Source organism: Myotis nattereri (assembly GCF_964212035.1).
Source record: "Myotis nattereri genome assembly, chromosome: 9".
In the NCBI taxonomy this organism is placed as follows: domain Eukaryota; kingdom Metazoa; phylum Chordata; class Mammalia; order Chiroptera; family Vespertilionidae; genus Myotis; species Myotis nattereri.
Genome location: NC_138084.1, coordinates 68,669 through 96,399, shown reverse-complemented (window position 1 = coordinate 96,399; position 27,731 = coordinate 68,669). Strand labels below are relative to the sequence as shown.

At 59.0% G+C, this 27,731-nt stretch overlaps 1 protein-coding gene across 4 annotated transcripts; it reads left to right on the top strand.

Annotated features, from left to right (window-relative positions):
* Positions 1-1,570: 1,570 nt before the first annotated feature.
* On the top strand, positions 1,571-27,522 carry MOB2 (MOB kinase activator 2). Of its 4 annotated transcripts, none has more exons than XM_081098819.1 (6): positions 1,597-1,676; positions 4,277-5,138; positions 23,924-24,084; positions 24,629-24,722; positions 25,881-26,005; positions 26,524-27,522. In XM_081098819.1, exons 4-6 carry the CDS (start codon positions 24,706-24,708, stop codon positions 26,832-26,834), a joined length of 453 nt encoding a protein of 150 aa, XP_080954945.1. In that variant the 5' UTR covers positions 1,597-1,676; positions 4,277-5,138; positions 23,924-24,084; positions 24,629-24,705; the 3' UTR covers positions 26,835-27,522. The 4 variants fall into 4 exon arrangements, with proteins under 4 accessions (XP_080954943.1, XP_080954945.1, XP_080954944.1 ...); XM_081098818.1 differs by having other exon boundaries at positions 1,603-1,676; positions 4,639-5,138; XM_081098817.1 differs by lacking the exon at positions 4,277-5,138 and having other exon boundaries at positions 1,571-1,676.
* The last annotated feature ends 209 nt before the right edge of the window (positions 27,523-27,731 follow it).

Here is a 27,731-nt window from a genome sequence, read left to right as displayed (position 1 = left end):
TGGACTGGAGAGAAGGAAGCCCAGTGGTAGCGAGAGACCCCAGCACATATCTGCATGCTTTTCCTTTCTGAGACATCACATGTGGAGGGAACCTCTCTCCTTTGTCTCCTCACTGCGCTGTCTCAGCGGCTGTTGGTGGAAAGCTCTGCAGTGTCCACCAGGAGTTTCACAGTCATCGAGGAATGAAGGGAGAAGGGAGGTCTCTGCATCCTGGTGGTCGCTGGCAGCACTTGCACCTGGCCCTTAGGGAGGGGTGAGCAGTTTCAAGTGTATAAGGGGCAGTTGCACTATGGTGGGCAGCACGTTTTTTTTCTCTCTCTTTGGACCTGTAGGTGAGGGAACAGTGGCATTTGTCAGTACAAAGCAGCAAACTTGGGTGGACTAGCTTCCTACCGAGGACTCCTCACCTGCTGACTCTCACTCTAAGGCTGCCTGCCTCTGGTGCAGCCGGGCGCAGGCAATGGACCTAGTTTTCCCCAGTCAGCCTGCTGCCCAGCGTCCACCCCAGTGCAGGGTCACATGGTTGCATCCAGGAACATTGGTTCTGGAACCAGTGGCAGCAGTGGCCACCTTCAACATCCCAGTTCTGCAGCTCACATGTCAGTTGGAAGGGCTTGGCTGTGACTGGCAGAAGAGCCTACATTTCTTATACCTAGAACCTGGAGGAAAGCAGCCTGGGGCTGGCGAGGCAGCAGTTTGAAGACACCCATGTCCCAAGGTCTGTCTTTTGTTCCCAGTGGCTTCCACTGTCATGGTCCCAAGATGGCTCTGTGCCTCCAGGCATCATGCCCAAGCAGCAGAAGCCCCAGCCTCTTCTGGTCACTCAGGAGGGAGGCCTCCACACGGATCTCTGGTTCACCTCATAGGCCATACCACGTCCCTGGCCTCCCGCTGCTGCGAGGGAGGCTGGGATTGACAGGTTTACTTGCTGGTCTCCACCTTGGGGACGGCAGGATGCAGGGGCTCAGAATCACAGAAGAGGCCGCTGTTACTGGCCCGTGGGCTCAGTTCTCCATCTCTCCACCTCTCCTGGCAATGCTGCGGGCACCTATATCCGTCCATAAACTCCTTTCACCTGAGACCTTTCTGTTGTTGGCAACTGAGAGCCCAGCCTGATGATACCTGAGACTTTCTGAGCCTGGAGAGAAAGCGAGGCGACAGGAGGGGATCTGGAGAAGAGGGCAGGGCTGGAGGGGCACCTCTGAGAGTAGGGGTGGGGGGGCTGCTTCCTTCTGGTGCGAGGAGCCGGCGGGCGTGGTGGGGCGGGGAGGGGTGGGGGGAGAAACAGTCCGGAGAGCGGTGGACAGCCCAGGGTGTGAATGGACAGCCAGGGCGCCATGACACAGTCCGGGGTGTCCGGGCTGCAGAGGGACAGTCCGAGGAGCGAAGGACAGTCTGGGCTATGAGGTCAGTCCCAAGACAGGGACGGACAGCAGGGTGCACGCTCCGGGCGGCGCGGGCGGGGAGATGCAAGGGAGCCGGGCGAAGCAAGGGAGCGGGGCCTCCGGGACTACATTTCCCAGCAGGCGACGCGCTAGCGTCACTTCCGGCGCCGCCGCGGTACGCGTGTGGGAGTGTACGAGCGAGTGTTTACTTCCGGCCGCCGCGGGCTTGGGGCCGAGCGTGTCGGACGGCGGGCGCGGCGGGTCCCGCGCAGCCATGGACTGGCTCATGGGGTGAGTCGGGCGGCCGGGCGGGAGGGCCGGGCCCGCGGGAGGGAACTCGAGGCGCGCCGCGGGCAGCGCGGGTCAAGGGCATCCGGTGCGGGCGGAGCGGGCTGGGCCGGCAGGGGCGGCTCCGTGGGGACTGGACTGGGGAGCGGGCGCCGGGCCAGTGACCGACCGGGGCGCGCGGCGGGGCCGGACGCGGGGTGTCGGGACCGGGAGCAGGGTGGCTCGCCCTGGGCGGGACCGGCGCCCGCGCTGCCCGCCGCACCCCGCGAGCCGGCCCAGGGCAGGCCGGCCACACCTCGCCGCTGGGTGTCGGACCGGGTGCTGCTCTCGCCGGTCGCCGAGGGGAACTTGCTTCTGGGAGAAATAACGTTAGCACCGACCGAGAGCAGCTCCTTAAAACCGAGGAACACGAAGCACAGCAGCCCAGCTTGGCCCGTCAGCCGGGCTCGGGAAGAGGGCGAGCCGGGCGAGGCTGGGGTGGGGAGGGTGCGGTGGGCGAGGCGCACGCCGCGCTGCGATCGGCGGATACGGGCCGCGGGTGGGGTAGGAAGGAAGCGTCGGGCCGGGAGCAGCGGGCTGGGCTTCCCCTCCAGTGGCTTTTGTGTTTCGCTGGAAATGAGAGAAACGAGGTAAAATGTCACACGGTCTCCAAAAAGTTCACTGGCTCCAGTGATTGTTCCAACCGTTTACCTTTTGAGGACCAAGAAGGGAGGCACTTTCCCCCCAGCAGCGGGCCCTGCCCCATGTCCTTAGCTCTGATTCTACTAGCACTTCTCCCCCCGGAGGCAGGTTCCTTACTCAGGGGCTGGGCGCGGGGAGCCGTTGCTGTTGGCCCCCGGCTCCTGGAAAGGCTTGTCTGGAGACTGAAGTCCTGGAAGGAGGGGGAAGGCGTTTGTTCCCCTTGCAGGGCATAGGGCAGGGTGGAGGGTGTGCTGTTGGATAACTAAGGCCATGGGCTAGATCATCCACCTTTGCCTGCAGGTTGTGTGGAGTCTAGGAAAGGGGGATCCCGGGGGGGACAAGCAACTTGAGGGATGAATTGAGCAGCCAGAGCGAAGTGCCAAGTGGGGGGGGGGACCCGGGGGGGGGGGGACCCAGAGTGCAGGGGTCAGGCAGGGCAGCGTGTGGGTGATGCTGGGGACCAGCCTTGGTGTGGCCGGCTCACTTGGCTTCTTGGGGAGGCAGCACTGCTGCTGTTAGCTGTGTGACTTTAGGTGGTCACGCTCCTCTCCTGACCTCCTCCTGTGAAATAGAAACTGTAGTGCTTGCAGGATGGCTTTCGGAGAAGGTGAGCCGAGGAGATGGAGAAGGGCACTGACACCGTGTTTGGCGTTGCTGTGCGCTGGCGGCTCCTACCAGAGGTGTTTTGTAGGAGGCCTTTGAAGGCAGACGGCTGTTTGCCTTGTTTTGAATTGCAGACACTCGCTTTCTGCACTTACTGGGAGGGACTATATGGGGGGAAACCTGGCCTCCCAGTAAGCCTGTTTCAACCGAGTCCACTCAGTGAGTGTGGGAAGGGCCAGCCTAATCGGCTGAGTTGCTGAGGAAGCAGCCGCTGGCATTCTGGTCTTTTGCCCCCTCTCTGTGAAGATGGCGTGCTTGTGTCCATAGGAAGCAGGTACTCCAGCGCCTGGAAACTGACCAGCAGACAGTCATTTAACTTGACAGACGTCTGTGCTTTGTGGACTCCACTGTCACCGCTGTGACTATGCAGGAACTAACCACAGTTAGGCTTCTAAGGGACTGGTTCTTGAGGTCCTTGCCAAGACCTTGGCACCCAGGCAGTCGTCTGTGTAAGGCCCTCGGGGCACCCATCTCCTGGGCCCCCTTCTGGGGGGCTGGTCCGGGAAGACAGTTCTGAAAGGGATGAGGCTTGGAGCTGCTGCTTCCATGGGCCCCTGGGAAGGGAAGGAGTGTCCGCTCTGCCTGGCTGTGCAATGGACAGTTCCAAGAGGACACTGAGATGTGGGGAGGGCATCGGTGGAGTTTGGTTCTTTGTGCATGTGTTCTTAAATTCAGTGGATTGCATATTGGACACTATAAACCACGAATTCTCCCATAGTTCCTTAACTATGACCCCCTCCCACTATTTTAAAAAGGGGTATGATTTCATTTGTCAAGTACTAATCTTCCTCAAGAGCTTGTTTTCAATGTGGTATCCTAGGATGCTGGAGCCAGCAGAGCCCAGGTGCCCTTCTGCCCCTCCCACGTGTTTATTGAGCAGCTACTGGAAAATATGATGATGCGAGGCCTAGACTAAGCCACAGAGTGGGTGAGCAGCAGAGCCCTGGAGATGTCTCCTACTCGGGTCCACGTCTCACTTAACCCGTCTCTCCACTCCAGCGAGAACAGCCAGCCAGCGGCGCTTGCACCCGTTGCACGCCTTTTGTGCACTCAGTACTGGGGCTTGAGCTAGCCATCAATTCTTCAACTGGGTTTCAGCCTGGGAGATGTCAGGAAATGTGTTATTTTTTTATATTTCCTTACTACTTTTATTAATTCACACCATTCAGTGTCAACCATGTAGTTTGCAATATAGTTCGTTCTTTGTGTTTTAAATGCTGTTTATTCAGTTTTTCTAAGAAAGAGTTTCTTTCCATCAGTTCATCTCAGGTGACAAAGTATGGACTCCACTAACGTAGCGCTCATGCTCCCTCCAGCTTTGACCACTGTCACTCCAGCATGGCTTTTGTCCCTGGAAGGGCTGTGCTGAGTAATGGTGCGGCCTTATCTTCCGCTCTCCCGGCTGCGTCTGAGGGAAGGGAGGTCCCGCAGGAAACCTGCTCGGAAGCCAGAAACAACGCCGCACGTTGCAACTTGCCTCTGGAATCTGCCGGCCTGACTTAGAGAGGAGCTTCTTGGTGTGTGGCTTGCATGCATCTGTGTCACTGTGCATTTCCTGTTCTTGGCCTTGAGCTGGCTGTTGCAGTAGGTGTGTAGCACTTTCTTTTTCTACCTTGCAAAGGGTCACCGCTTCTTGTGTGGTCTGCTCTGCAGTCCCTGGCTGTCTCCACCCTGGGAAGCTGATGGCAAGGTAGCAGCCTGGCCCCTGGGAAGGAAGCAGCCACATCAGATTCAACGAGGTTTGCGGCGCGAGGAGCCCTGCAGCAGCATCTGGGGAAAACGTGTGTCTTACCCTTAACTGGCAGCCGTGGGCATTGATGAGCGGACGAGAAAAGAGCAGTGTCAATGTTACCAACAGAAAGCACAATGCAGCAGCTTCCCGGCTCTGGACATACAGAAGAGGAAATGTACTTCCTCCCTCTTCTGACTGCGGGGCAAACCTGGGCACCCTTCCCTGGCCCTGGGTGGGGCCCACAGGGTGTTGTTTGCAGGGACAGCCCACCCTCCGGCTGGAACCCGAAGCTAGGGGCAGCAAGCACACCCCAGGAGCCCTCTTCTCCCATCCTGGGGCTGCGGACACCTTGACACAGCCACGCCCTGCTCCTCCAAGCAGCAGTTGAGGTGAGGTGGGGTGAGGTGTCAGTCAGAACTTCCTGGCTCTGGCCAAGGAGACAAACCGACCACCAGGAGATGCAGTGCTGAGTGCATGGCCCCGGGAGCTCCCGGCCAGCTGACCGTCTTTGCTGAGCTGAGCTGCAAGGCGTTCTGGCCTGTGGCTCTGCCTGCAGGAGTCCTGTGCCGGGTGGAGCCTACCTGCCTGACTCTCAGGGACTGAGTGGCTGTCACACATTGCCTCCTGGACAGGTGTTGCTGGTGGCTGGCCACTGAGCCTGGTTATGAGGGGACCCGACTGAGCTCGCCCCAGTCTCTAGGCTATTTTTATAACAGCCTCATTGAGGTATAATTTACATACCATAAAGTGTACTCCTTTCGAGCATACAATTAAGTAATTTTTAGTGAAATTACAGAGTTGGGTAACCATCACCACAGTTTAATTTGAGAACGTTGCCTTCACCCCAGAAGAAAACCCCATGCCCGTCAGCAGTCCCTCCCCGCTCCGCCCCTGCCCTGCCCCGTCCCCGGCAACCACTTGCTTTCTCTCTGTCTGTGGATGTGTCTGTTCTGGGCATTTCGTGTAGGTGAACCACACATGTGGTCTTCTGTGGCTGGGTCACTTAGTGTGACATTGTAAAGCTCGTCTGTGGTGGGAGACAGGAGCGCACGCTGCACCCTGAGCCTGCCTCTGGCAGCCGCCACATGAATGCTGGCAGTGGGCATCTGCCCTGCAGGCCCTGGTTTTGGGAGGGGCACTGACAGGAGGCATGGGTGCCCACCTGGCATGCCATATGTGTCAGGCTGTCCCGGGAGTCACAATTCTCTGAGCCTCGGCACCCAGCTCTGGGGAGGACTCCCAGCCCTGCATGCAGTGGTGTGGCTGACGTGGCTTCTCGGAGGCCCTGGTCATGGCAGTGTCGTTGTAGTCAGGTTTGCTAGTGTCAGGGACACTGATGTGCTGAAGCCCCAGAGCGCGGAGGCACCGAGGGCACGGGGGCGTATGTCCTGTGGTCACGTTGTCACCATGCAAGTTGTCCCTGCTGCCACCCTTCCTTGCCTCCGGGAAGCAGTGTGGCTGTGTGCTCCGGGGCTGGCAGTGCTGTGGGCCGGGGCTGTAGCCTGACATTGGCTCCTACATTTGCAGTCAGAGCAGAGAGGCCGTCCTCTGGAATGTCACTGCAGGGCTCAGACACGTTTTGTCATTAAACCTGTGTTCAGGATCATTCTGTGTTCCCCCTGGGGCGGCCTCCTACCTTTTTGGCTGAAGAAATGCTGGACTCCCTGAATTCTGCTGTGAGTTTCTGGCACGTATAATTCATGTAAAAACAAGTGTGTGGTCTTGTGGTGCCCTAATTGTCTTCAGGGCCTCCTCCAGGCTGACTGGCAGCCGGCAGCCCCGCCATGCTCCATGCCGACTTTCTGCACAGGACTGAAGAGTGGGCAGTGGCCACGGAGGAGCTGTGCTTCCTCTGGGGTGCTTGGTGCTAGTTTCTCCTCGTTTACTGCCTCCTCATTGGACTCATGTTTTTAGGGAGGGAAGAGCACTGGTGGTTTGCTTGTCCCTGAGATCTGAACTGTCTCCAGGAAGGCGGCAGGGCCCTTGGTTCAGCGGCAGTGTCTGCTCACTCCTGAGATGGGGCACCACCGCCTCCCCAACGGTGGAGCTGGTGCAGAGGGCACCACCAGGCGACTGGGGACGTGTTGTGGCCGAGTCTTCACCCCATACCTGCACCGCCAGGCTGACCACACAGCTGGGAACAGCTGCAGAGAGCACAGCCCGCAGGATCCAGTTCGGGGGCCTCATTGGGAAGGCGGGAGGCAATGCTGGTGAGGCCGTGGAGAACAGGGAGCCCCCCACACTGTTGGTGGGAATGTACATTTGGTGCAGCCACTGTGGAAACAGTGTGGAGACTCCTCAAAAAATGTTAGAAAAGAATTACCTTCTGATCCAGCAGTCTCACTACTGGATCTATTTTTAAACAAAATCATTATCTTGAAGAGCTATCTGCTCTCCCATGTTCATTGCAGCATTATTTTCAACATCCCAGACATAGACATAATCTAAGTGTCTGTGGACAGGTGATCAAGAAAACGTGGTCCGTATACACAATGGCAGTTACTCAGCCTGAAAAAACAGCCCTTGGGAGGATGTGGCACTGGCCCGGGGCCCAGAAAGGTGCTGGGGCTGAACCCACTCACCTGCCCTGCATTCATGCAGCGGCGGGAGGGGCTCTTCACACAGGCTCAGCGTAGCTGTCCTCTGACCACATGTGCCAGCAGCAGCAGAGACTCGAAAACTACGGTGCACACATTTGACCTAATGCAGAGAGTAGAGTGCCCACCAACGGTGGACTGCACAGCCTCTAAGCCAGCCATGGGCAAACTACGGCCCGCGGGCCGGATCCAGCCCATTTGAAATGAATAAAACTAAAAAAAAAAAAAAAAAGACCGTACCCTTTTATGTAATGATGTTTACTTTCAATTTATATTAGTTCACACAGACACTCCGTCCATGCTTTTGTTCCGGCCCTCCGGTCCAATTTAAAAACCCATTGTGGCCCTCGAGTCAAAAAGTTTGCCCACCCCTTGCTCTAAGCACTCGAATATCTACTGACCGGAACCTCTGCGGATTTCAGCAGATGGAAACCCTCCGAAGCATGTTCTTGGCCAAAGTGAATCAAATCAGGGCTCAGCCACAGAGATCATCTGTATTTAGGAGTTAGGAGACACACTTCTGATTGACCAGTGGGACAAAGAAGGGCTCGTCAAGGAAATCAGAGAAGAGTTTTAGCTGAAAGGTCACAGCAGCACTGCCGTGTGGGAAGCAGACCGGCCTGGGAGGACCTCGTGCTATCCTGACAGTTCTCTGAAGGGCAGAAGCCTGTGGCTTGTTGGGTCAGTACCCCTCTGGGCTCCTGAGCACCCTGCTCTTCCCCCGGCATCGTTTGCATTTTCTCATTGGACTCGGGGACCACACTGAGAATCAGCCGCCAGAGGCAGGGGAGCACGTGGTGCTTCTGCGAGGTGGTCCCGACACGGGGGTCCGGGCCTTGTTTGATGTCCTACCTTTCTTCACTGTGTAAAGAGACGCAAAGTAAAGTGATACCTGTGTCACCTTCCACTGTTGGAAGGTGAGATGCCAGTGTCCCGTCTCCTCCTCCACCCCTAGGCCTGGACAAGAAGAGTCTTCTCTCTTGTGTCTGTGTCTTGGTTCCCTGTTCTGGGTCTTGCTGAGACCTGCTGTGGCCTCCTCCCGAGCTGGTGGTTGGGAGCCAGCCCAGAGGGACTGTAACCTGGGAGACTAGGTTGTTTCCATGTGTGGTGGCTGGAAACAGTGTAGCAGGGGCCACAGGCATCTGAGGGTAGTCAGGTGGCCCTACCCTTGTTGATACATTTTGTCACATACTTTCTATTAGCTTGTGCCTGCTGGGTGGCCAAGGGCCTGCCCTGGCGGCTGCCAGTTTTCAAAGGGCTCTACTGTCTGTCACCTGTGTTTCGCTGTTCGTAGGGTGAGCCTGTTTGTGATCTCCGTTACTTCTGTGAGTTTTCTTCTGCAGGCTGCTCCTGGCATTCTCCGGATGCTGTTTAGAGTCACCTGGTCACGGCTGAGAAAGGACTTTTCTTGCTCGCTCCTCAGCTGCACTCGCCATGCAGAGGCGCTAGGGAGACAGAGGGCAACAGAGTCCCATGTCGTGGGGCCCTAGCAGCAGCAGTGCTTGACTCTGTCTGTGTGCACTGGCCTCGCCACTGCCCAGTAGGAGATTCGGCTTTCCCAGGGGCTGCTCCTGGCGGCCCAGGCGCCCAGCTCTTGGGCAGCAGACCCTGAGTGCCCAGGGCATCCAGGAGCTGGTGGTGGGTTCCTCTGCTCACTCAGGACACTGGGCTGTAGGTCAGCGTCCCATTTACAGGCAGGAAATCGAGGCCGAGAGGCCAGTAGCTGCCAGGGACCGGAGGCTGGAGGCTCGTGCCGGGTCGGTGCACTGCTCTCTGCTCTAAGTCCACTATCCCACTGGCCTCTGCCCCCATCTCACCACTGCCTTCAGGACCTCCCCACATAGTTTCCGGAGGCTAAGGGTGTGCAGACCAGGCTAGCCATGGGGGAACTTTCGAGGGCTCTCAGGAAGAGAGAGAAGGTCTGTCTGAACTCCAGAGTCACCTTTATTCCCCTGTCCTGTTACCAGGGAAGACAGGTCCCTGTAGATGGTCCACCAGGGGGCGCTGCCGACCATGCAGGTGACTACAGTGGTGGCAAGCACCGGCTCTGTACCAGACCACATGAGTGTGGAACAGGTTCCATGTCACCCACAAATGTCGCCATGGGCTGCTGGGAGCCAGAGGGGTCAGGCCAGGGTGAGTGTAGCAAGGTTGGCTTCACGGGGCCAGACCGAGGCCTGCTGCGGGCTGGACTGGCCAGGCCCACCTTAGGCACCTGTGCACGTGTAACTGCAAAGTGAAACCTCAGGGGGCGCACCCCCGCTGCCCAGGCCAAAACGTGTGATAAATTCCACCAGTGTGAATGCCCACCCCACTACCACACCCTGGGCTCTGGGGCCAGTGTCCCCCAGGATCAGGGACCGTGCCTGTGACTCCAGCAGATCGGGACCTTCATGAGCCACACAAACCTTCTCCGAGTGGTGTTGGAATCTCATGTGGGGGTGGGCATGGGTAGCGGTGGTGGGGACCCCCAACACGAGGTGCTGCGTGCATCCCGGCAGGTCAGAGGCCCCCTTCTAAGCAGCGATGAGGCTCAGTTATTAGTGTGTTGTTGAGGGTCCAGTAGAGGACAGGTTTGTGCTTGTTCTTGGCCTCTCAGAACCCCCAGGGAGACAGTGTTGTTTGTTCAGAAGCCTTGGGCTAGGACCTGGGTACAGTCATGGCCTTGGACACTGACCCTCAGGGTTGGGTCCAGGCCGTGGCTTTCTGACTGGTTGGTGGCGTGGGGCTAGGGCCTATATGGAGGGTCATCCTGTGATGCTGGCAGGAAGTGGGTGGGGCTGAGCCTTTTGGGAGAGGCTGTCAGGGCACCGTCTAGCCCTGCCATCCAGCTACGTCCAGGCAGGGCTGGGCCCTCCTCTGTGAGTGGTCCTGAGCCGGTGGGAGGTCCTGCCATCCATGAGCAGAGCTCCTGTTGATGCCAGCGACCCCTGTGTGTGCTGGAGACGCTGGTGCTGCCCGGAAGGGAGCTGGGCTATCCGCCCACATCCTGTATCGCACTTGGACCTGCTGCCGGAACCGAGTGGACTGGCCTTGTAATTGGACCTGCTCCCTCCCAACCCCACTGAAATGAGAGCAAGGGGAATTCTGGGAGGTAGAAACCACAGAAGCACAGGATGGGAGACAGCACAAACAGGTTTGGATGTTGGGAAGCTGATGATGGGGTGGAATGTGAATTTGAGAAAGGTGAACCAGGGCCAGCGGGGGTCGCTGAGAGACCTCCACCAGCTCCGCATTGGTAGGGCCCAGGAGCTGGAGGGTGAGCTGGAGAAGCAGCAGTGAGTCACCCCCCACCCCTGCTATCTGCCCTGAGGGGGCACCTTCAAGCAGATACAGCATCAAGGACGTCCTGCAGCCAGCCTGTTGATGTCCCCCAGCCACTCTTGTCTCAGACCCCAGCATTGCGGTCTCCTCTCCAGGCAGAAGAATGGAAGTCTGACCAGCCCAAGAGAAAGGCCCCTAGAACTGAGAGTGGAGGGGTCATCCTCCGTGTGCTGCCAGGGAGCCAGGTGGCGCCCAGTGACGCCCCCCGAGAGCTCCCCTGCCTTGGAGCTGCCAGGGAGCTCTTAGTGCCCACTGTGAAGAAGGAGTGGGTGGCGGCTCCCTGGGTGTTTTGAGGAAAACCTGCATAAGACAGAGCAAGGCCAGCAGAAAAGGGCGCAGGCTGAGCAGCAGAAACCACTGTGGTCACTCTCCTCGGAGACGCCACGCCAGGACTACGCAGCCCCCACAAGAAGAGCAGCCAGAGAACGAAGGAGAACGCAGGGCCATGAGAGGCCACAGCAAACCGAAAGCCTGACTCAAGGACCGGAGGGAAATTGGGTGCACTTCTCAGCAAGTACATCAGCCTGGCGTGGGCATCTGCCGAGCAGGGGAGGCACAGAGCATCCGTGTGTCTGTGCGGGAGCTGCAGCCACGTGGGCCCAGCAGGAGCCAGAAGCAGAGGGATGAGTTAAAGGAACTCTGCAGTTTTCCAGATCCGCGGGCAGCGAGTTCAGGTGGAACAGTCTCCCGTATGAAGGGCCTGGGGTCACAGCTGTGATGTTTCAGACACCAGGTCCAGGGAAAGTTTACAGGCACAGAGAGGGACAGGACCCAGGACCGAGCACAGTCCCACCCACATGCTAACCACAGTCCTCAGGATGCGGTGGGGGAGCCTCCTCAGTGCAGTTCAGGAGAGAGCACTTCCTGGGATCCCCATTCTTCCCAAGACCCCTTTCCTCCTGGGAACCCCTTCCTCCCATGAACCTCTTTCAGGAAGCGTTTGAGGGGACCAGTGCTGAAGGGAGAGGGAGGGGACCGTGGTGCGGGGGAGCATCCGCTGGTCACCCTGCCCGTGCTGGACGCCCCATCACGAAGAACCAAGGCTGCGGCCTGCCTTCGGTCACTTAAAACACCTAGGGCTGGTCCTGGCTCTTGCCCAACCCTCTGGCCCTGGCCCCGGCCCCTGCTCCGTGCTGAGCTCTCCCCCCTGAGCTTCTCTGGGTCTCCCCTCGGGAATCTCAAGTATGGACCATGGCATCTCGGCATTCCTCTCCCTTTCGGGCACACCCACATCTTATGCCTCCCCTCTCATTCCAAAGAGAAAACAGCGTTTCCAATTAGAGGGGAATGTGCCCTTTCACCTTGGCCGCCAGGGAATCCAGGAGGAGGACCAGGGTCCTTGTCCCAGCACGGCCAGCCCCATTTTCCTGCCTGTGACCTGCTGGGTGTCGTTCTCTCCATAAAAAAACCAGGGACACGCCCTGCTCAGGCCTGTGGTACCGCAGGAAGGGAAGTAGATGAGGCCCGGCCAGCCGCCTGCCGGGGTGGCTGCAGCAAGCTCTCGGGGACAGAGCCCTGTGGTGGGTTTTGACCCTCATGCCCTCGCTGAGCTGCAGCCCAGGCAGACCGGGTTCCGTGTGCCTGTGTGTGCTCACGGGCACGGGGCACCTCCAGTCTGTACTTCCTGGGGTGGATCTGCTGTGAGGGGATAGCCTGGGCCCTGGGTTCAGGGAACGAACGGTCCCTTCCCTGTGGGTCTGCAGGGTGACCATGGGGTGGGAAGGCCTTCTCCGCTCGTTGGGCTCTCAGCCTGTGCCTCTTGGGATTCCCTCCCTCTCTGGGAACATTTCCACTGCCCTTGCACAGGGAGGGCACTGCTCTCTCCCTGGCATTTTCCCAGGCCAGGCTGTTTTTTTCTTAGATCTCAGTGGGTATTTTTTTTGGGGGGGGGGGGGATTCCCAGTGTTTCTGGAGGATCAGCAGGTTGCCAGGTCCATAGGGTGAGGGACGACTCTGGGTGCTGGGAGGCCATGGTCTCCTGCCTCTCCCAGGCTCCCCTGGGTCTGCCAGTGGCTGCTCCGGTCACTGCTCCCTCCCTGTGGCCTGAGCCGCCTTCCTGTGCACTGAGCCTGGGCTAAATCTTGCAGCCAAGGTTTTTATACCCACAGGGAGGGTGGAGTGACTTGGCAGGACCCACATTGCCCTTTTCTTAGGCAGCCTGGACCCTGGCTGCCTGGGCTCGGTGCCTGCTTGGCTGGTGACACCAGAGGAGGGAAGAGAGTGTCACCTGTCCCCTGCCATGAGTCCGCTGGCTTTTCTGAGCCCAGGTGACCTCACTGCAGAGCAGCGAGCACCAGCCTCTGTCCGTGCCTGTGCCCTGGGTGGGCAAGGGCTCTGCTGTATTCAACAGGGTGCTGTTTACTCAGGGGTCTCAGCCACTGTGTCCGTGCCCAAGGCTGGTGGGCCCTTGTTCGGCAGATGCAGTGCAGGGTCAGAGGGGAGACTTGCCAGAGGTGGCTGCCCCATGGCCTGGGTACCCTGCCCCTCGGTCAGCGGTAGCTGGGGCTCAGGTGGGATGACCCATCAGCTCCAACAGGCACTGTGATCGCTTGAACTGTGCCTTGACTTGAACTTGAAACAGACGGTTTAGGTGGTATGTGGGGTGCACGGGTGTTTCCCTGCCTTCTGTGACCTAACACCCTGGCCCTGGGGTCTGTGGCCGCCGGTTCCGGGGGCTCCAGTGTCCCGGCGTTTCCATGGCTGGGCTTTAGTGGGCACTTGGCCTCCAGCCTTACCCCTTGGCCTGCCACCCAGAGGGTCTTCCCTGACCTTTTGGGCCTGGTTGTACAGAGCTGTCAGGTGAGTGTGTGAGGTGAACAGCGTGAGACCCACCCTATGTCTGTCTCTGCCTTACCCGGCAGACCTGGCCCTGCCCACACACTGGTGCCAAGGCGTGTCTTGGACAGGCAGGGCTGTCACCTCTCCGCTGTCCCTCGGGGCGTCTCTGTGGTGTGAGGCCTGTCGGCTGTGGGGGCAGGTGCACTGGGGGCCTTTCCTTTCCTGATCCCTCCCTCTGCTGTTGGGTTGGGAGGGAGGCAGCACGTGCTCGCCCTTGGAAGTTGAGGCTCAAGGGTGCAAACAACTGGAGAGCGGTCGGAGGGTGCTGGGGGCGCAGGTCCGTGGGCTGATCCAGACAAGGCGTCACACCTGCGCGTGGTGCCACCCTGGGCCGGTGAGGATGAGGCCCAGGAGCTGGGATTCCAGGCGGCCAGTGCCTTTCTGTCCCGCCTCCTCACACTCCCAGGGCTCCCAGCCCAGTGAGGTCTCGGGAGCAGGTGAAGGCCTTTCTACCCAGCTTGGGACATGCCAGGAGTGGGTCAGTGGCCAGACCCACTGAGCCTTGTTCCCATGGTCACCCTGGTGGCTCACCTGCGGGGGTGGTGCTGAGATGCCTTGGTCGCCATGGACCGTGTGGAGTGGGACCTCTGACCTCAGGAGGCTATTTCAGTCCCTGCGCCAATGACTCCAGAGTCAGCGTCCCCACGGCCCAGACCACCCCTGCCCCGTCTGTCTCCTTGGACACCCCCCGCCCCCCCCGGACCAGCGCTTCCTCTTATGTAGCAGGTCAAACAGACCGTAGGATGAAGTTAGCGTCGCAGCGATCACTGGATGTGGCGATCCCTCCCATGAGAGGAGGGCTGCCAAGCAGGCAGTTGTCCAGGTAAAGGGCGAGCCACCAGGCATTGTCTGATGGTCCAGCGAGGAGCTCTGGGAAGACGACCCAGTGCAGCAGAGTCACTGAATCAGACGGCACGGGGGTCCCACACATTCCCAGGATGGTTGTGGGTGCTGGGATGCAGCTGTCAGCACACTGGGTGACATTCCGGACATGACTCCCTGGTGTGGTGCTGGTAAGGCATGTGCCAGGCTGTGTGTGCCGGAAGTGGAGTGAGCACAGCAGCCGATGCTGGCCATGAGCAGAACCTGAGAGAATAGAACAGGACAGTCTGGAGGAGCAGCAGGTGGGCATGGCGGGGGCTGAGCCCAGTGCGGTGTTCAGGAGCTGGGAGGCGAGGGTGGAGGGCTTAGGAGGAAAGGAGCACATCTGCCCAGCAGTTACACACACACCTACATGGACACGCACTCACACACACCTCTCACACACGTATACTTATACGCATAGGCTGGATTCAGTTTACTAATACTCTCAGTTTTACATCTGTGTTCATGGAGGATGTTGCTCTGTAACTTGTCTTGTGTGTTCTTGCCTTATTTTTATCTAATTGAATTAGTTTGGTATTGTTTCTCCCTCTGTTCTCTGAAAGAGCATGTGTAAGAATGGTATTGTTTCTTCTTCCTTTTTAAAAAAATATATTTGTATTGATTTCAGAGAGGAAGGAAGAGGGCGAGAGAGAGATAGGAACATCAGTGATGAGAATCATTGATCGGCTGCCTCCTGCCCACCCCAGACTGGGGACCGAGGCTGCAACCCAGGCATGTGCCTTGGCCAGAATTGAACCTGGGACCTTTCAGTTCTCAGGCTGATGCTCTATCCACTGAACCAAACTGGCTAGGGCTGTATTATCTGTTCTTTATGGGCCTGATAGAATTCACTCTTAAAGCCACCTGTACCTAACATTTCCTTGTAGAAAGGTTTTTAATTATATAAATTTAAGTTTTTAATTCCTTGTATCGGTTTTGGTAGCCTGTGTTTGGTCGTCTACATTTTCTGTTGGCATGAAGCTGTTCACTGTAGTCCTCGTTATTCTCTCAGTGTCTGTGGGGTCTGTAATGACGTCTTTTATTTTTAATACTGGTTGCCTCTCTCCCTTTTCTATCAGTCTAGCTGGATAATTTATCAGTTTTCTTAAACTTTTCAAAGGTGACTGTGTTTAATTTAATTCTTCATTTGTCCATTTCCTGTGACATAGATTTTTAGTATCTTTATTTCCTTCTACTTTCTTTGGGTTTCATATGAACTTTTTTCTAGTTTCTTAAGGTAGATGTATAGATTATTGATTTTAAGCCTTCTCTCTCTCTCTCTCTTTTTTTAATATATTTTATTGATTTTTTACAGAGAGGAAGGGAGAGAGATAGAGAGTTAGAAGCATCGATGAGAGAGAAACATCGATCAGCTGCCTCCTGCACACTCCCTACTGGGGATGTGCCCGCAACCAAGGTACATGCCCCTGACCAGAATCGAACCTGGGACCTTTCAGTCCACAGGCCGACACTCTATCCCAGCTGTGGGCAAACTACGGCCCGTTTGAAATGAATAAAAATTAAAAAAAAAAAAAAAAAAAGACCGTACCCTTTTATGTAATGATGTTTCCCACCCCTGCTCTATCCACTGAGCCAAACCAGTTAGGGTTAAGCCTTCTCTTTTAACATAAACATTTATGGTCATAAATGTTCCCCAAGCCCAACTTTAGCTGCATTGTACAAATTTTTTTAAAATCCTCACCCAAGTATATGTTTATTCACTTACTTATTTCATTGATTTTAGAGAAAAAGGGAGAGAGAGAAAAAAAAAAAAACATCAATGTGAGAGAGAAACGTTTGATCAGTTGCCTCGTGCATGTGCCCTGACTGGGGATTGAACCCGAAACCTAGGCATGTGCCTTGACTGGGAATCAAACACAAAACCATTTGGTGTACGGGTTGACACTCCAGCCAACTGAGCCACCTGACCGGGGCTTCTACAAATTTTATGTTATATTTTAGTTGTAATCTTTTTTTAAAATATATTTTATTGATTTTTTACAGAGCGGAAGGGAGAGGGACAGAGAGTTAGAAACATTGATGAGAGAGAAACATCGATTAGCTGCCTCCTGCACATCTCCTACTGGGGATGTGCCCGCAACCAAGGTACATGCCCTTGACCGGAATCAACCTGGGACCTTTCAGTTCGCAGGCCGACGCTCTATCCACTGAGCCACACCAGTTAGGGCTGTTGTAATCTTTTCTTTGCGTTGTTTAATCTGCTGTTAAGTCTATCCCATAAAATTACATTCCAGATATTGTAATCTTCAGTTCTAAAAGTTTCTGCTTGTATTTTTCTAATTTCTATATCTTTCGAGGACCCTAATCTTTTCACTCATTGTATTCATCCTTTTCTTTAAGTCCTTGAATCGTTGAATATATTAATTTTTGTTGTTTAAAGTCTTTTTTACCTTCAGCATCTTTGTCGTGTCTGAGTCTGTTTCTGTTTTCCTGGTTATGGTTGCATTTTTCTGTTTCCTCACCTGATATGCACATCTGCTGTGTTAGCTATGGGATGGCGATCCTGTTGAAGGTCCTCCGACAAGGACTGTGGTGGTGGTTCCAGCGGGCCGTTCATTTTCTGTTGGTTCAGCAAAAGCTTTCTGGGGGCCAGTCTAAAGATACCCTTCCTCTGGGGCTGCTGCTCCCCCTGCAGAACCTGCAGTGGGGCTCTGGATGTGGGAGCACGCTGTCTTCCTGCCCTTATGACCTCTGGAATGCTGCTTGAGCTCACGGCTCCTTGGAGCTGTTGTTTGTGAGGCTCTGTACACCCTCAGCCGTGTGGTTGGCCAGAGGGTTGGGTGGCTCTGTCCATAGGGCCAGAGCAGGGGTGGGCAAACTTTTTGACTCGAGGGCCACAATGGGTTCTTAAACTGGACCCGAGGGCCGGAACAAAAGCATGGATGGAGTGTTTGCATGAACTAATATAAGTTCAAAGTAAACATCATTACATAAAAGGGTACGGTCTTTTTTTTTTTTTTTTTTTAGTTTTATTCATTTCAAATGGGCCGGATCCGGTCCGCGGGCCATAGTTTGCCCACGGCTGGGCCAGAGTCTCTTGATGAGGCAGCTCCATCCTGTTAGCAGCCCCAGCTGTGTGCCTGCTCCACACCAGCCTCCTGTGCGTTGCCAGTTGCTTTGTGTATTTCACTGATTGCGTTGATGGCGGTCTGGGCCCCTGTCTGTTGCTCCATCATCGCACAGTGGAAATGAGAGTCCCACTTGTGTGTTCTCTCAGCTCTGTGTTCCCGTGTGTCACTTTGAGCTTCTGGTAGCTCCCCCGTTGTTCAGGAGCTCTCGTTCCCGATTCTCAGAGCTCTTGCGCCTCTGTTCAAATCTCTCCATATATCACTTTAGTTCTGCGCTGTTCTGATGTCTGGGTCTGGTTACAGAGGAGCCTGGAGGAGGTTGCAGTGATCCATGGGTGAGGGACCAGAGTAGGGGCATTGAGAGGGACTCGTGTGCAGCGTGATCTGCATGCAGACGCCATGTCTGAAGTGGACAGATGTGCACACAGCTCTGTGCTGCCAGTGGAGAGGCTCGCAGCAGTGTGTGCACCGGCGCAGTCTCGGGGCTGTTTTCTCCAGTGAAGGAACCAAGGCGGAGGTGGTTGGTCCTAGGACAGGGCAGTGCAGGGGATGGGACACGGTGAGCCTAGAAGCACCCCCTAGTGCTCAGTTATTCCAGCTGCCTGCTGCTGTGGCTGGTCCGTTGGTGTCTGTCCCCAGACAGTCTGGGTGGCTGTGGGGGCAGAGGGGCTTTTTGCCCTGGTCCCCGTCGTTCCTGTTGTTCCGTCCTCAGTGCTGAGCTGGGTTGAACCTGGACAGGTGAGAAGGTGGGTGGGGCCCTTTATGGGATGCGGCCTTGGGGAGGGAGAGGGGGGTGGAGGGCAGGGCTGAGGGGGTGGGGATGTGAGCATGGGGCTCCTGGCTGGGTGGGGCCTCTCAGGGATCTTTGTGGACGGCTAACCACAGGGGCAGCCATTCGGGGTTTCGGTGCTTCCTGCTCTCCTACCTGCCAGCAGCTGTCAGGAAGGCGTGGCCGCACGGCCTCTCCCCCCACTGGAAGGCCCTGGGCAGCTCACGCCTGGTCTGGATGCCCCAAAGCTGCCAGCCGTGTCTTCCTCCTGCCTCGGGCGGCGTCACTCTTCAGGTGACAGCCCGTGTCTGCAGCCACACAGGGCTGGGCTCAGGCAAGGGGTGCTGTCAGCCCTAGGAGGTCATGGGCAGAGCTGCCGCCTGCTCTCAGAAGAGCTCTCCCAGCTGTGTCAGAAGGGCCTCCAGGTGCCAGGGCCTGGCTGACGCATTCTTCCCTGGGGCTCTGCCCTCCCCATACAGCACCGCCCGCAAGGCGCCACTTTGAAAAGTTGACTGAGACACGCCCTCATCTAACCAGGCGGGCTGGCCTTGGCCTGTGAAAGGAGCAGCTGTGTGTCTGCCAGGCCAGAGCCCTCCTTTCCCCTGCGCGTCCTCATTGGCTGGTGTCGCTGCTCCAGGCAGACTGCCCAGGGAGGGAGCGACGTTGGTGCTGGGGCTCCCACTTCCCTCGGCACCTCTACTCTGCTCCAGCATGCTGGGGGATCACAGCAGCCTCCCCGCAGACCGGGCTCTGCTCAGCCAGCCCCCCAAGACTGGACTCAGCTGCAAAATGGTGCTTCAGGCGGTCGGCAGAGTGCTCAGGTGAACGCTGGGCACCGGGGGTGCTTGTCAGACTATCCCTGGTCCCTCCCCTGGGTCAGGCTGCAGTTGTCTGCTGCCCCCAGGACTTGGTCAGGAACTTGGTTTGCAGGGGTTCCCCTAAATGCCTGCATCCTGCTGCTCGAGGGAGGGAGTTTGCCCCTGCAAGGAAGGGGCACCTGTACCTGGGAGGTGAGAAGGGCCCACTGGTGAGTCTTTCTGGCCACAGCAGTCCTGCCTCGTCCCCGCTGAGCCTGCGGGACAGGCCCTTCTCCGTGGGGGGGGGGGGGGGGGGTGGCCTATTGTCTCCAGGCAGGTGATTGGAGCCTGCCTATGAGTAGCCATACCCCGAGAACTGACCTAGGCTGTGGCCGGCTGGCCATGATCGTTTGCACCTCTTCTTTTACTGCAAGGCCTCCAGTGCCCCCACATGGGTAGCACCTTTCCTTGCCCAGTATGAGTGTGCGTGTGCATGGGGGGCCCGAGGGCCATGCCTCAGCCCCAGCCGGAGCAGAGAGGCGCTTGGGGGTCAGGGTCGGTGCTGGAGGGGCCCCGGGGGTCAGGAGCGGCCGTCACTTGGAATGTGTCACAGTTGAGCTCAAGCCTGCTTTCCTTCAGGTGACTGTAGTGGGTCCTCTGTCAAGTGGAAGCGTCTCGCTTTCCCAGTTCTGTCTGTAACTGTAAGTGAATAGCAGCCGTGGTGAGGGTCTGGGTGTGGGCCAAGCCTGATGGGTGGTCCTGGTGGAGTGACCGCTGAGTTCTAGAACCAGTGAGGTCCGTGCCTCTGGCCATCTCTGGGCACCTCTGGTGTCCACCTCTCCCTTCTGCAGCAGGTCAGCTCACCAGGGGGTTTGGAAATGTGACAAGTTGGCAGTACTCTTCAGCTCGTTGGTTCCAATAGGGAAAGTGACTGTTTTGGACAGCGTAGGCGGCCATGTGTGTGCACACCTGTGTGCATTGTGGGTGTGTGCACACCAGTGTGCATGATGGAAAAGGGCTGGCCATGGAAATGGCCCCACGGAAGACAGGGTAGAACCCACGGTCTGAGCTGCACATGGGACTCCAGAGGTCCCGGTGAGCTCTGGGGGTTGGGGGTGGGGGGCGGTGGCCAGGGCTGGGGCGAGCCCGCTGTTCTCACTTGGGGCCTGGGAAGACTCCAGGCGAAGGTGATACCTGGGCCCGGTGTTGAAGGAAGAGCCGCTTATTTCACAGGCAGAGTGAGAGCGGAACCCGTGGCCACATGGTGGCCGCAATTTGGGGCCAGCGGCGTGTGCAGCTCCTGCCCTGCCTTCTTCTGGCTGCCTGCGGGCAGTCTCCCTCCTGGTGGGGCATTAGCTTATGAAAGCCCCCTTTGTTTGGGGTGCTGACCGTGGGCAGTCAAACCAGGAGAAGCAGTCCAGCCGCCACAGCCTGTGGTGGTCTGACGGGGACCGGACAGGGGTCCGTGACATCTCCCAGGCTCTGTGCCCGTCGGGGTGCAGAGGCGCCAGGCTGGTTGGGACCTGAGAGAACAGTCAGGCCAGGAAGTTCTGAGGTTCAGGACAGTTCAGGCCCCACCCCAGGGCCCTGCATCAAAAACTCGGGTGTGAGGTGTCCCTGGAAGGCGGAGAGCCCCAGTGCCAGCAGCCTCCGGCATGTCGGTGCCTGGCCGTTAGGGGTGACAGGGTAACCCCACAGCTCCAGCCAGGGTGGGGCTGAGTCCCTGTGCCCTATGGAGCAGGTTGGCAGGAGCTGCCTGTGCCTCCGCGAGGGACATTGCTGCCCCGCCCCTGCCTGCACACTGCCCCCCAGACAGCTCTTCCTCATGTCGGGCGCCTGCCCTGAGATAGCCTGGAGTGAGGAGCAGTGGCTGAGGCTCAGGGTGGGGTCCTGCTGGCCGTCCTCTCTGTGGCTCCCCTTCTAGACTACCAACAGCACCCCTTTCCCTGGAGCAGTTTCTGTGGGGGCTCCCAGCACCTGAGTACTGCTCTCGTACCCTAGGTTTCTGTAACCCTGCTCCCTCCAGACTTTCCAGCTCCCACGCCCCATGTCCCACGAGGCTGTCTCCAGACACAGCCAGCTCTGGTCCTTCCTGCTCACAGGGTCTCCACCCTTCTCTGACTTCCCACGGGCGCCCCTTCCAGACCTGCCTGCATCCCTCTCCTGGCAATGGCCTGAGCTATCCCAGCATCCTCGAGGGAGCAAGGGAGTGACAATGCACGCACAGCAGGTTGAGGGGGGCCCTAGGAAAAGAGGGGAGTGCATTCACCCTGTACCTGGGGACTACCAGCCCTCGCCAAGCCTGACTGGTGCTTTGAAGATTCATCCCACTTTCAAAACCTGGAAGTTACTTGCTGCTCCTCAGAGGGTGGGACCATGCCAGCCAGGTGCCTAGGGCCGTGTCCCGTGGGCTGTGGGGCAGGCTGGCGCTTGGCACTCGGTGTGTCCCCTCAGCTGGGGCCAGCCCACCAGTGCTCTGTGTGTTCCTAGAGCCAGACTCCTTTCGTAGCCGATGGGGAACAGCCCCACTGCACCTCCAATGGGCCCAGCAGGCCTCACTCACACCTGCGCACATGGTCTAGCTCAGCACAGATGGGCCACACTGACGACTGCAGGGCCCTCCTGGTGAGCAGGGGCTGTGACATTGGATGGGTCTCGTGGACAGGAAGCATGCAGGCCTGTGCGATGCCCACGATGGTGGCAGTGGCTGGTCGTGGCCGCTCCTGTAATGGCCACTGCAGGCTAGTGCTCTGGCATGTTCGTGAGTCACTAGGTGACACTGCTCCTAAGGAGCAAAGCGTGGAGGTAGGTCAAGCGGCCAGCTCCACGGCCTGGGCCCCACCTCGTCCCGTCCCCATACCGTGGTCACCAGACCCGGAGGCCCAGGCTGTGTGCACCAGCCCTGTGGTGGCCGTGTACCAGTTTGCGCGAGTGCGGGGGAGGGCAGAGCAGCCTGGTCCAGGTGCTGGACACGGTGCGCAACCGGAGCAGAGGCTGGCACTGGTGCAAGGTGTGTCCTGCAGGCATATCCTACCTGCCTGGGGCTGAAGGCACCGTGACCTTCCTGGCCAGTTGTGGCACAGGGTGGTGCATCACTCGGGAGCAGGGGCTCAGGGTCAGGAGAAGGGCTGCGGGCAAGGAGTGGCATGGCCCACCTGCCCACCCACTCCCAGTGAGTGTCTCAGGGCGTCAGCAGAGCCCCCGGTGCTCCCAGCCCTTCCTGGGGCCTGGTCTCCCTCTGTTGCTCCGACCTGGAGAAGACGGAGCCTCCCTGCCTGGGCCGAGGCTGCGGGGCTCTGAGAAGTTCTGGGCACATGTGTCCACAGTGAACAGCTCGCCCCCACGGGGACCCCTGAGCGCCCACTGAGTGTGTGGCATCCGTGCTCGCACTCCAGCTGGCCCACCCAGGCAGGGTCAGGGCCCCGGTCTGAGTCTGTCCCGTCGTCCCCCTGGCACTGGCCACTCAGGCCCTGCCCCGGAGGCCAGCACACGCCGCCTTTTAAGGCGAAGATCTCCTGTGAGAAGCCGAAGGGAAAATATTTCCCTGGCGTTCAGGGACCATTTTTTCTTCCTGTTTCTCAAATAAACCACCAGCAACTTTTCAAAACAGAACAAAAAAAGGGCAAGGTCAGGGAGCTGCAGAGACCTCTCATCCCACAGCCAGTGCCCCCCCCCCCCGCCCCCGCCCATGGGCCTCGCCTGGGGCATGGGGGAGGGCTGCCGAGGTCCCAGGGCCCTATGTTTTTATTGTAGGTGTGGGGACAAGCGACAGGGGCCAGGAGAGAGTGGGTTGGCTTCTCCTGCAGGTCTGAGGACCCGAGAGAGTGGGCTGCTGGGGCTGGGCCTGCACCCGACCACACGCCCCTCCTGGGTTGCAGGAGGCAGGGCTGAGGAGGGGGTCCTGTGCGCAGGGGGACCCTCCCAACATCTGCCCATGGGCTGCAAGGTATGACAGACACAGCATCCTGTGTCTAACCTAGCCTGGCCGGGCAGCTCCAGCTGCGGCTCCAGGCCACTCCTTGGGCAGTTTTCCTTCTTGGGGATATGCCATCTCGTTGACCTACCTCAGCCGCAGGGACCTGGCCCCAGATCTGGCCTGGGGCAGTGGCAGGAGGCTGGTTCTGGGCCACAGCCTCCACTGAGGAGGGGATGCAGCCCCTCAGCACCAGCGAGCATTGGTTCGTGGTGTTTAGCCACCGATGTTCATACTCAGATGGAAGCAAGACGTGTTAGAAATATGGACTCGTTCATGTAAAAATAGCCACACACACCTGTTGTGTGTTAAATGATGGCACATTTTTGTGAGAAGAACTGTTTTCCTAAATAAGAAAAAACCTCAGTGAGAAATGGCCGTTTCTGCAGATTTTTGTAGCATTTGGCTGGCACCTCCCTCTCCCTGGGAACCTGCTCCCCGCACTCGAGGGAGAGAGGCAAGCGGGGTAGGGGTCGTGCAGCTGAGCCTGCAGCCGTGATGATGTGGCTGGGGGGTCGGCGGCAACAGTGCTCAGGACGCCTGCCCACCACCCACCTGCCTCTGGGACTCTGTTCATGGGTCAGGGTGAGTGATGCCCAACCCTGTGTCCTGCTCATCGGTCCCGCCTTGGGCGCCAGGCCCTTGGCGTGCGCCGGGCTGCTGCAGGGCTGTGGCGTCACACGTGGGGGAGAGCCCAGAGTTCCAGGTTCAACCCATGATGCCAGGCTGCCGGTTCATGTGTCTGTGTCCCCCTCTCCCCTGTAGTGGCCAGACGGCTCTGCTGGCCAGACGATGGCTGGGGACGGCACGTGGTGCCAGTGGGAGCAGAACCCCCAAGGCATCTCCAGGAGGCTTCTCTGGTGTCCCACTGGCTGTCTCCTGGGGTTCTTGCCGGGCAGTGATGGTACTCCTTCTCTCGGCAGGAAGTCCAAAGCAAAGCCCAACGGGAAGAAGCCTGCGGCCGAGGAGAAGAAGGTGTACCTGGAGCCAGAGTATGCCAAGTCCAGGATCACCGACTGCGAGTTCAGGGAGCTGGTGGTGCTGCCCCGGGAGATCGACCTCAACGAGTGGTTGGCCAGCAACAGTGCGTGGGGACGGTGGGCGGGCGGCTGGTGGGCTGGGAGCCACAGCAGCTGCAGGTGGCCGCCCTCCAGGTCCTTGGGGATCCCCAGAGCTCTGTCTGCAGAGGGTGTGCTGCCCATGTGGCCAGCGGCCTGGCTGCTGCTCACCAAAAAGGAGGGCTGGACGCTGAGGCATGGGGTGGCCAGCCCTGCAGTGCACTGAGGGGCCTCGGTGTGGGCCCTGAGCAGGCCTGGGGCTCAGGGCTCATAGAATGCCACACGAGGGCCGCCTGCACACGTGGTAGGATTCTGGAGGGGACTGGCTCTTCTCTGAAGCATGGCGGGCTGGAGTGGCCTTCTGTTGACTCAGGCCTGACGGCCACCAGCTCCCGCCCGCCTGGTATTTGCTGCCGGTTTGGCGGTGGCTGGTGGCTACTCCCCAGGCTGGTGCTCCCCACGGGGCGTTTGGTCTGTGACACGTGCTGGCCATCCCAGCACAGAGCACTGCCCTGGGCAGTGGCCGCGTCAGGTGGCGGAGCTCACGCCTGCTCTTCTCTCCTCTCGCAGCCACCACGTTCTTCCACCACGTCAACCTGCAGTACAGCACTATCTCGGAGTTCTGCACGGGGGAGGCGTGCCAGACCATGGCCGTGTGCAACACGTGAGTGCCGCCTGGCCCTGGGGACTCGGTGGGCTGTGGGGCCATGACCCTGCGGCTGCACCTCCGCCTCTCAGACCTGCTCACGGTCCCTGTGAGGTCTCCCGGCGGCACAGGGCCTTCTTCAGCCGTGCTCTCCTGTCCCCATGGGGCCCAGGGCCTGGCAGGGAAACGGGAAGAGAGCCCAGCCAGGGCAGGGACACTGACCATGTGGGTCCTGCTGGGGTGTGGGTGCCAGGAGCTGGCCTGAGGCTAACAGGCCGGATTCCTCGGGACAGGACATGCCCGGTGGGGCTCCCAAGACGACAAGCCCCGCAAAGTTGCAGGCGGTCCCTGCTGCAGCCGGCCGTCCTCCAGTAGAGGCTCCTCCTCGGGGCTCCTGCACTGCACAGGGAGGGAGACCTCTACAGGCCTGTGCTGGTTGCTCTCCCTGGGACCTTGTGCCATGTGTGTCCTCAGCAAACAGCCCCTGGCAGCACTGCCCTGGCTCAGTGCAATGTGGGAAGGAGAGCCACCATGTGGCCAGGGCTTGCCCCCAGCCTTCAGAGCAGGGGTGAGGGTCATGGACACAGGCCGACAGGAGGCTGGTCGCCAAGGAGGAGGCCAGGAGCTCCTCTCTGCGGCCTCGAGCACACTGCCCTGCATTCACGCTGCAGACGACGGTGCTGGCTCTCAGCCCCTGGGTCCTGCTCTCCTGGCCCCACTGGGTCCCAGCTCAGGGCCAGATCACGCGGGAACAAGGTCACATGGCACCAGCTCTCTCTTCCTTGTTTTGGGGGAAGAGCATGAGGTGTCCCTCATGTCCCACTGTGAGGCATGGCCCAAGGGAGGACGGGGCAGGCAGGGCGGGTGAGCTGGGCAGGAGGCCACAGAGTGGGACAGAAGTGGCTCCTGCAGCAAGTGTGGCGGGAGGTGTGCAAGGACTGGGTCTTCTTCCCTGGACTGTCAGAACCGGTCCAGTCGGCCCCCTTATCAGACACAGCTCAGGTCCCACAGGTGTGTCCCCAGGGCCTCGGAGGAGAAGCCTGGGCGCCTGCCACACCTCCTCCAATAGTGGCCACCCACCTGGCACCACCTCTGACTGCAGCAGGCCCCTCGCCCCCGGACCAGGGTGGCTGTGTGGCTGGGGTGGCACCATGACCAGCCTCTTTGTCCCCACAGACAGTACTACTGGTATGACGAGCGAGGGAAGAAGGTCAAGTGCACTGCCCCCCAGTACGTCGACTTTGTCATGAGCTCGGTGCAGAAGCTGGTGACGGATGAGGACGTGTTCCCCACGAAATACGGTAGGACTCTCAGCAGTGCCCCTCAGTGTCTGGTGGGCCTGGCTGCAGGTGAGGAGGAGCAGGCAGCTGCCTGACCTGGCGTCTGCCACCCTGGGTCAAGATGCCATCCGCCCCAGGCTCTGGGACCTGTGTGCCTTGAGCAGCCAGTGTGGGTGTGTCCAGCTGGACAGGGCTTGGCGGTGCTCTGGGTCATCCTGAGCTTCCAGGGGCCTCAATCTGGCTGGCAGGACGTCCCCATGTGCCTCCCCTGGGTCCAGGCCATGTAGAGGGAAGCATGCAGGACCCCCGGGGCCAATCCAGGTGTGGGCGGCATGTGGTGGGTCTCTGACCTCTGGTCGCAGAGGTGGCCCAGGGGGTTCAGCTCTTGGGGACTGGGCCCCGGGGACAAGTCACTCGAATGTGTGCTGGTGGCTGCTCAGTGAGGGCTGCTGGGGGTGACCCTGCCTGCCTGGAGGGCTCTGAGGGGCAGGAGGGGCGCTTTGGGGAGCAGGGCCAGGGTGACGCAGCCCTGTCCGCAGGCCGAGAGTTTCCCAGCTCCTTCGAGTCCCTGGTGAAGAAGATCTGCAGGTACCTGTTCCACGTGCTGGCCCACATCTACTCGTCCCACTTCAAGGAGACCCTGGCGCTCGAGCTGCATGGACACTTGAACACCCTCTACATCCACTTCATCCTCTTTGCCAGGGAGTTCAATCTCCTGGATCCCAAAGAGACCGCCGTCATGGACGACCTCACGGAGGTGCTGTGCAGCGGCGGGGGCCACGGTGGGGGCAGCACGGACGGGGCCAGCGGTGGGGGTGCAGGGGCACAGAACCATGTGAAGGAGAGGTGAGCCGCACGGCCAGACAGGCGTGCACGTGTGCAGAGACGGTGGCATGTGTGCCTGCGTGTGTCCACCTGTGTGCGCACATGTGCTGGGCACGCTGGACAGGAAGTCGGAGAGGTGACGCTGCCCAGGCCAGGCCATGCAGAGTGTGGAACCCGGAGCCGGCGTCTGCCTGCTTCCCGCGCCATTTTCCTGTTGGATGGACAAGTGCCGCTTGTCGAGAAGCACCTGGGACTCCTTCCTCCGCTCATCACACCGAGGGGACTCTGCTGTTTCCTCCGGGCTTCCTTTCCTTGTCTTCTCTGCGGCCCGGCCCCACCTCCCCAGCTCTGCCGCTCTGAGAAGTCGCCAGTGAGATGGGGCTCCTCCCAGGCCTTGGGCTGCAGACCTGGGTTCCTCTTGGTTGTGTTGTTTCAGGGTGGGTTATCTTAGATTCCTCCTGTCTCCCCTCGACTGGATCTTGGCTGTTGGCAGTTCAGCTTCGGGGGGAGGGGGAGGCCAGCGATGCTCTGTAGGGCCCCCCAGCTCATGTCCTTGTTCCTCCTGCCCCTGCCGCCCAAGAGGGACCCTGGACTAGCCAGCCTTGGGACCGAGGCATCGGGGGCAGCAGCCTGTGCGGAGCAGCTGTGGGCAGAAGGCAGAGCCTTGCACGCTCTGCTCCTCTCTGTTTGCTCGAATAAAAAGAATTCTCTCAGGTTAGCGCCTGTGTGTCCTCAGCGTCTTCCTGACCTGTGCTGAGGGTGGCCTGGCCCTGCAGCCACTATTGTTTCCCTCCCTTTGTCCCCCATCCCACCTCATCTCCCCCAGAGGTCCCCACACCCCCCCTGAGGCCGCCACCTCCCTGTGGCCTGGGGTGTAGAGTTCTCACTGGCTTCCAGGACCCATGCTGGCTGCGGCCAATGG

Bases quoted from the DNA above. Each gene is read 5' to 3' on its own strand.
- MOB2 (XM_081098816.1), top strand. From the start codon at position 18,942: ATGCTGGGGGATCACAGCAGCCTCCCCGCAGACCGGGCTCTGCTCAGC. The intron at 24,085-24,628 runs GTGCGTGGGGAC...CTCCTCTCGCAG, and splicing joins CGAGTGGTTGGCCAGCAACA to CCACCACGTTCTTCCACCAC. The intron at 26,006-26,523 runs GTAGGACTCTCA...CCCTGTCCGCAG, and splicing joins CGTGTTCCCCACGAAATACG to GCCGAGAGTTTCCCAGCTCC.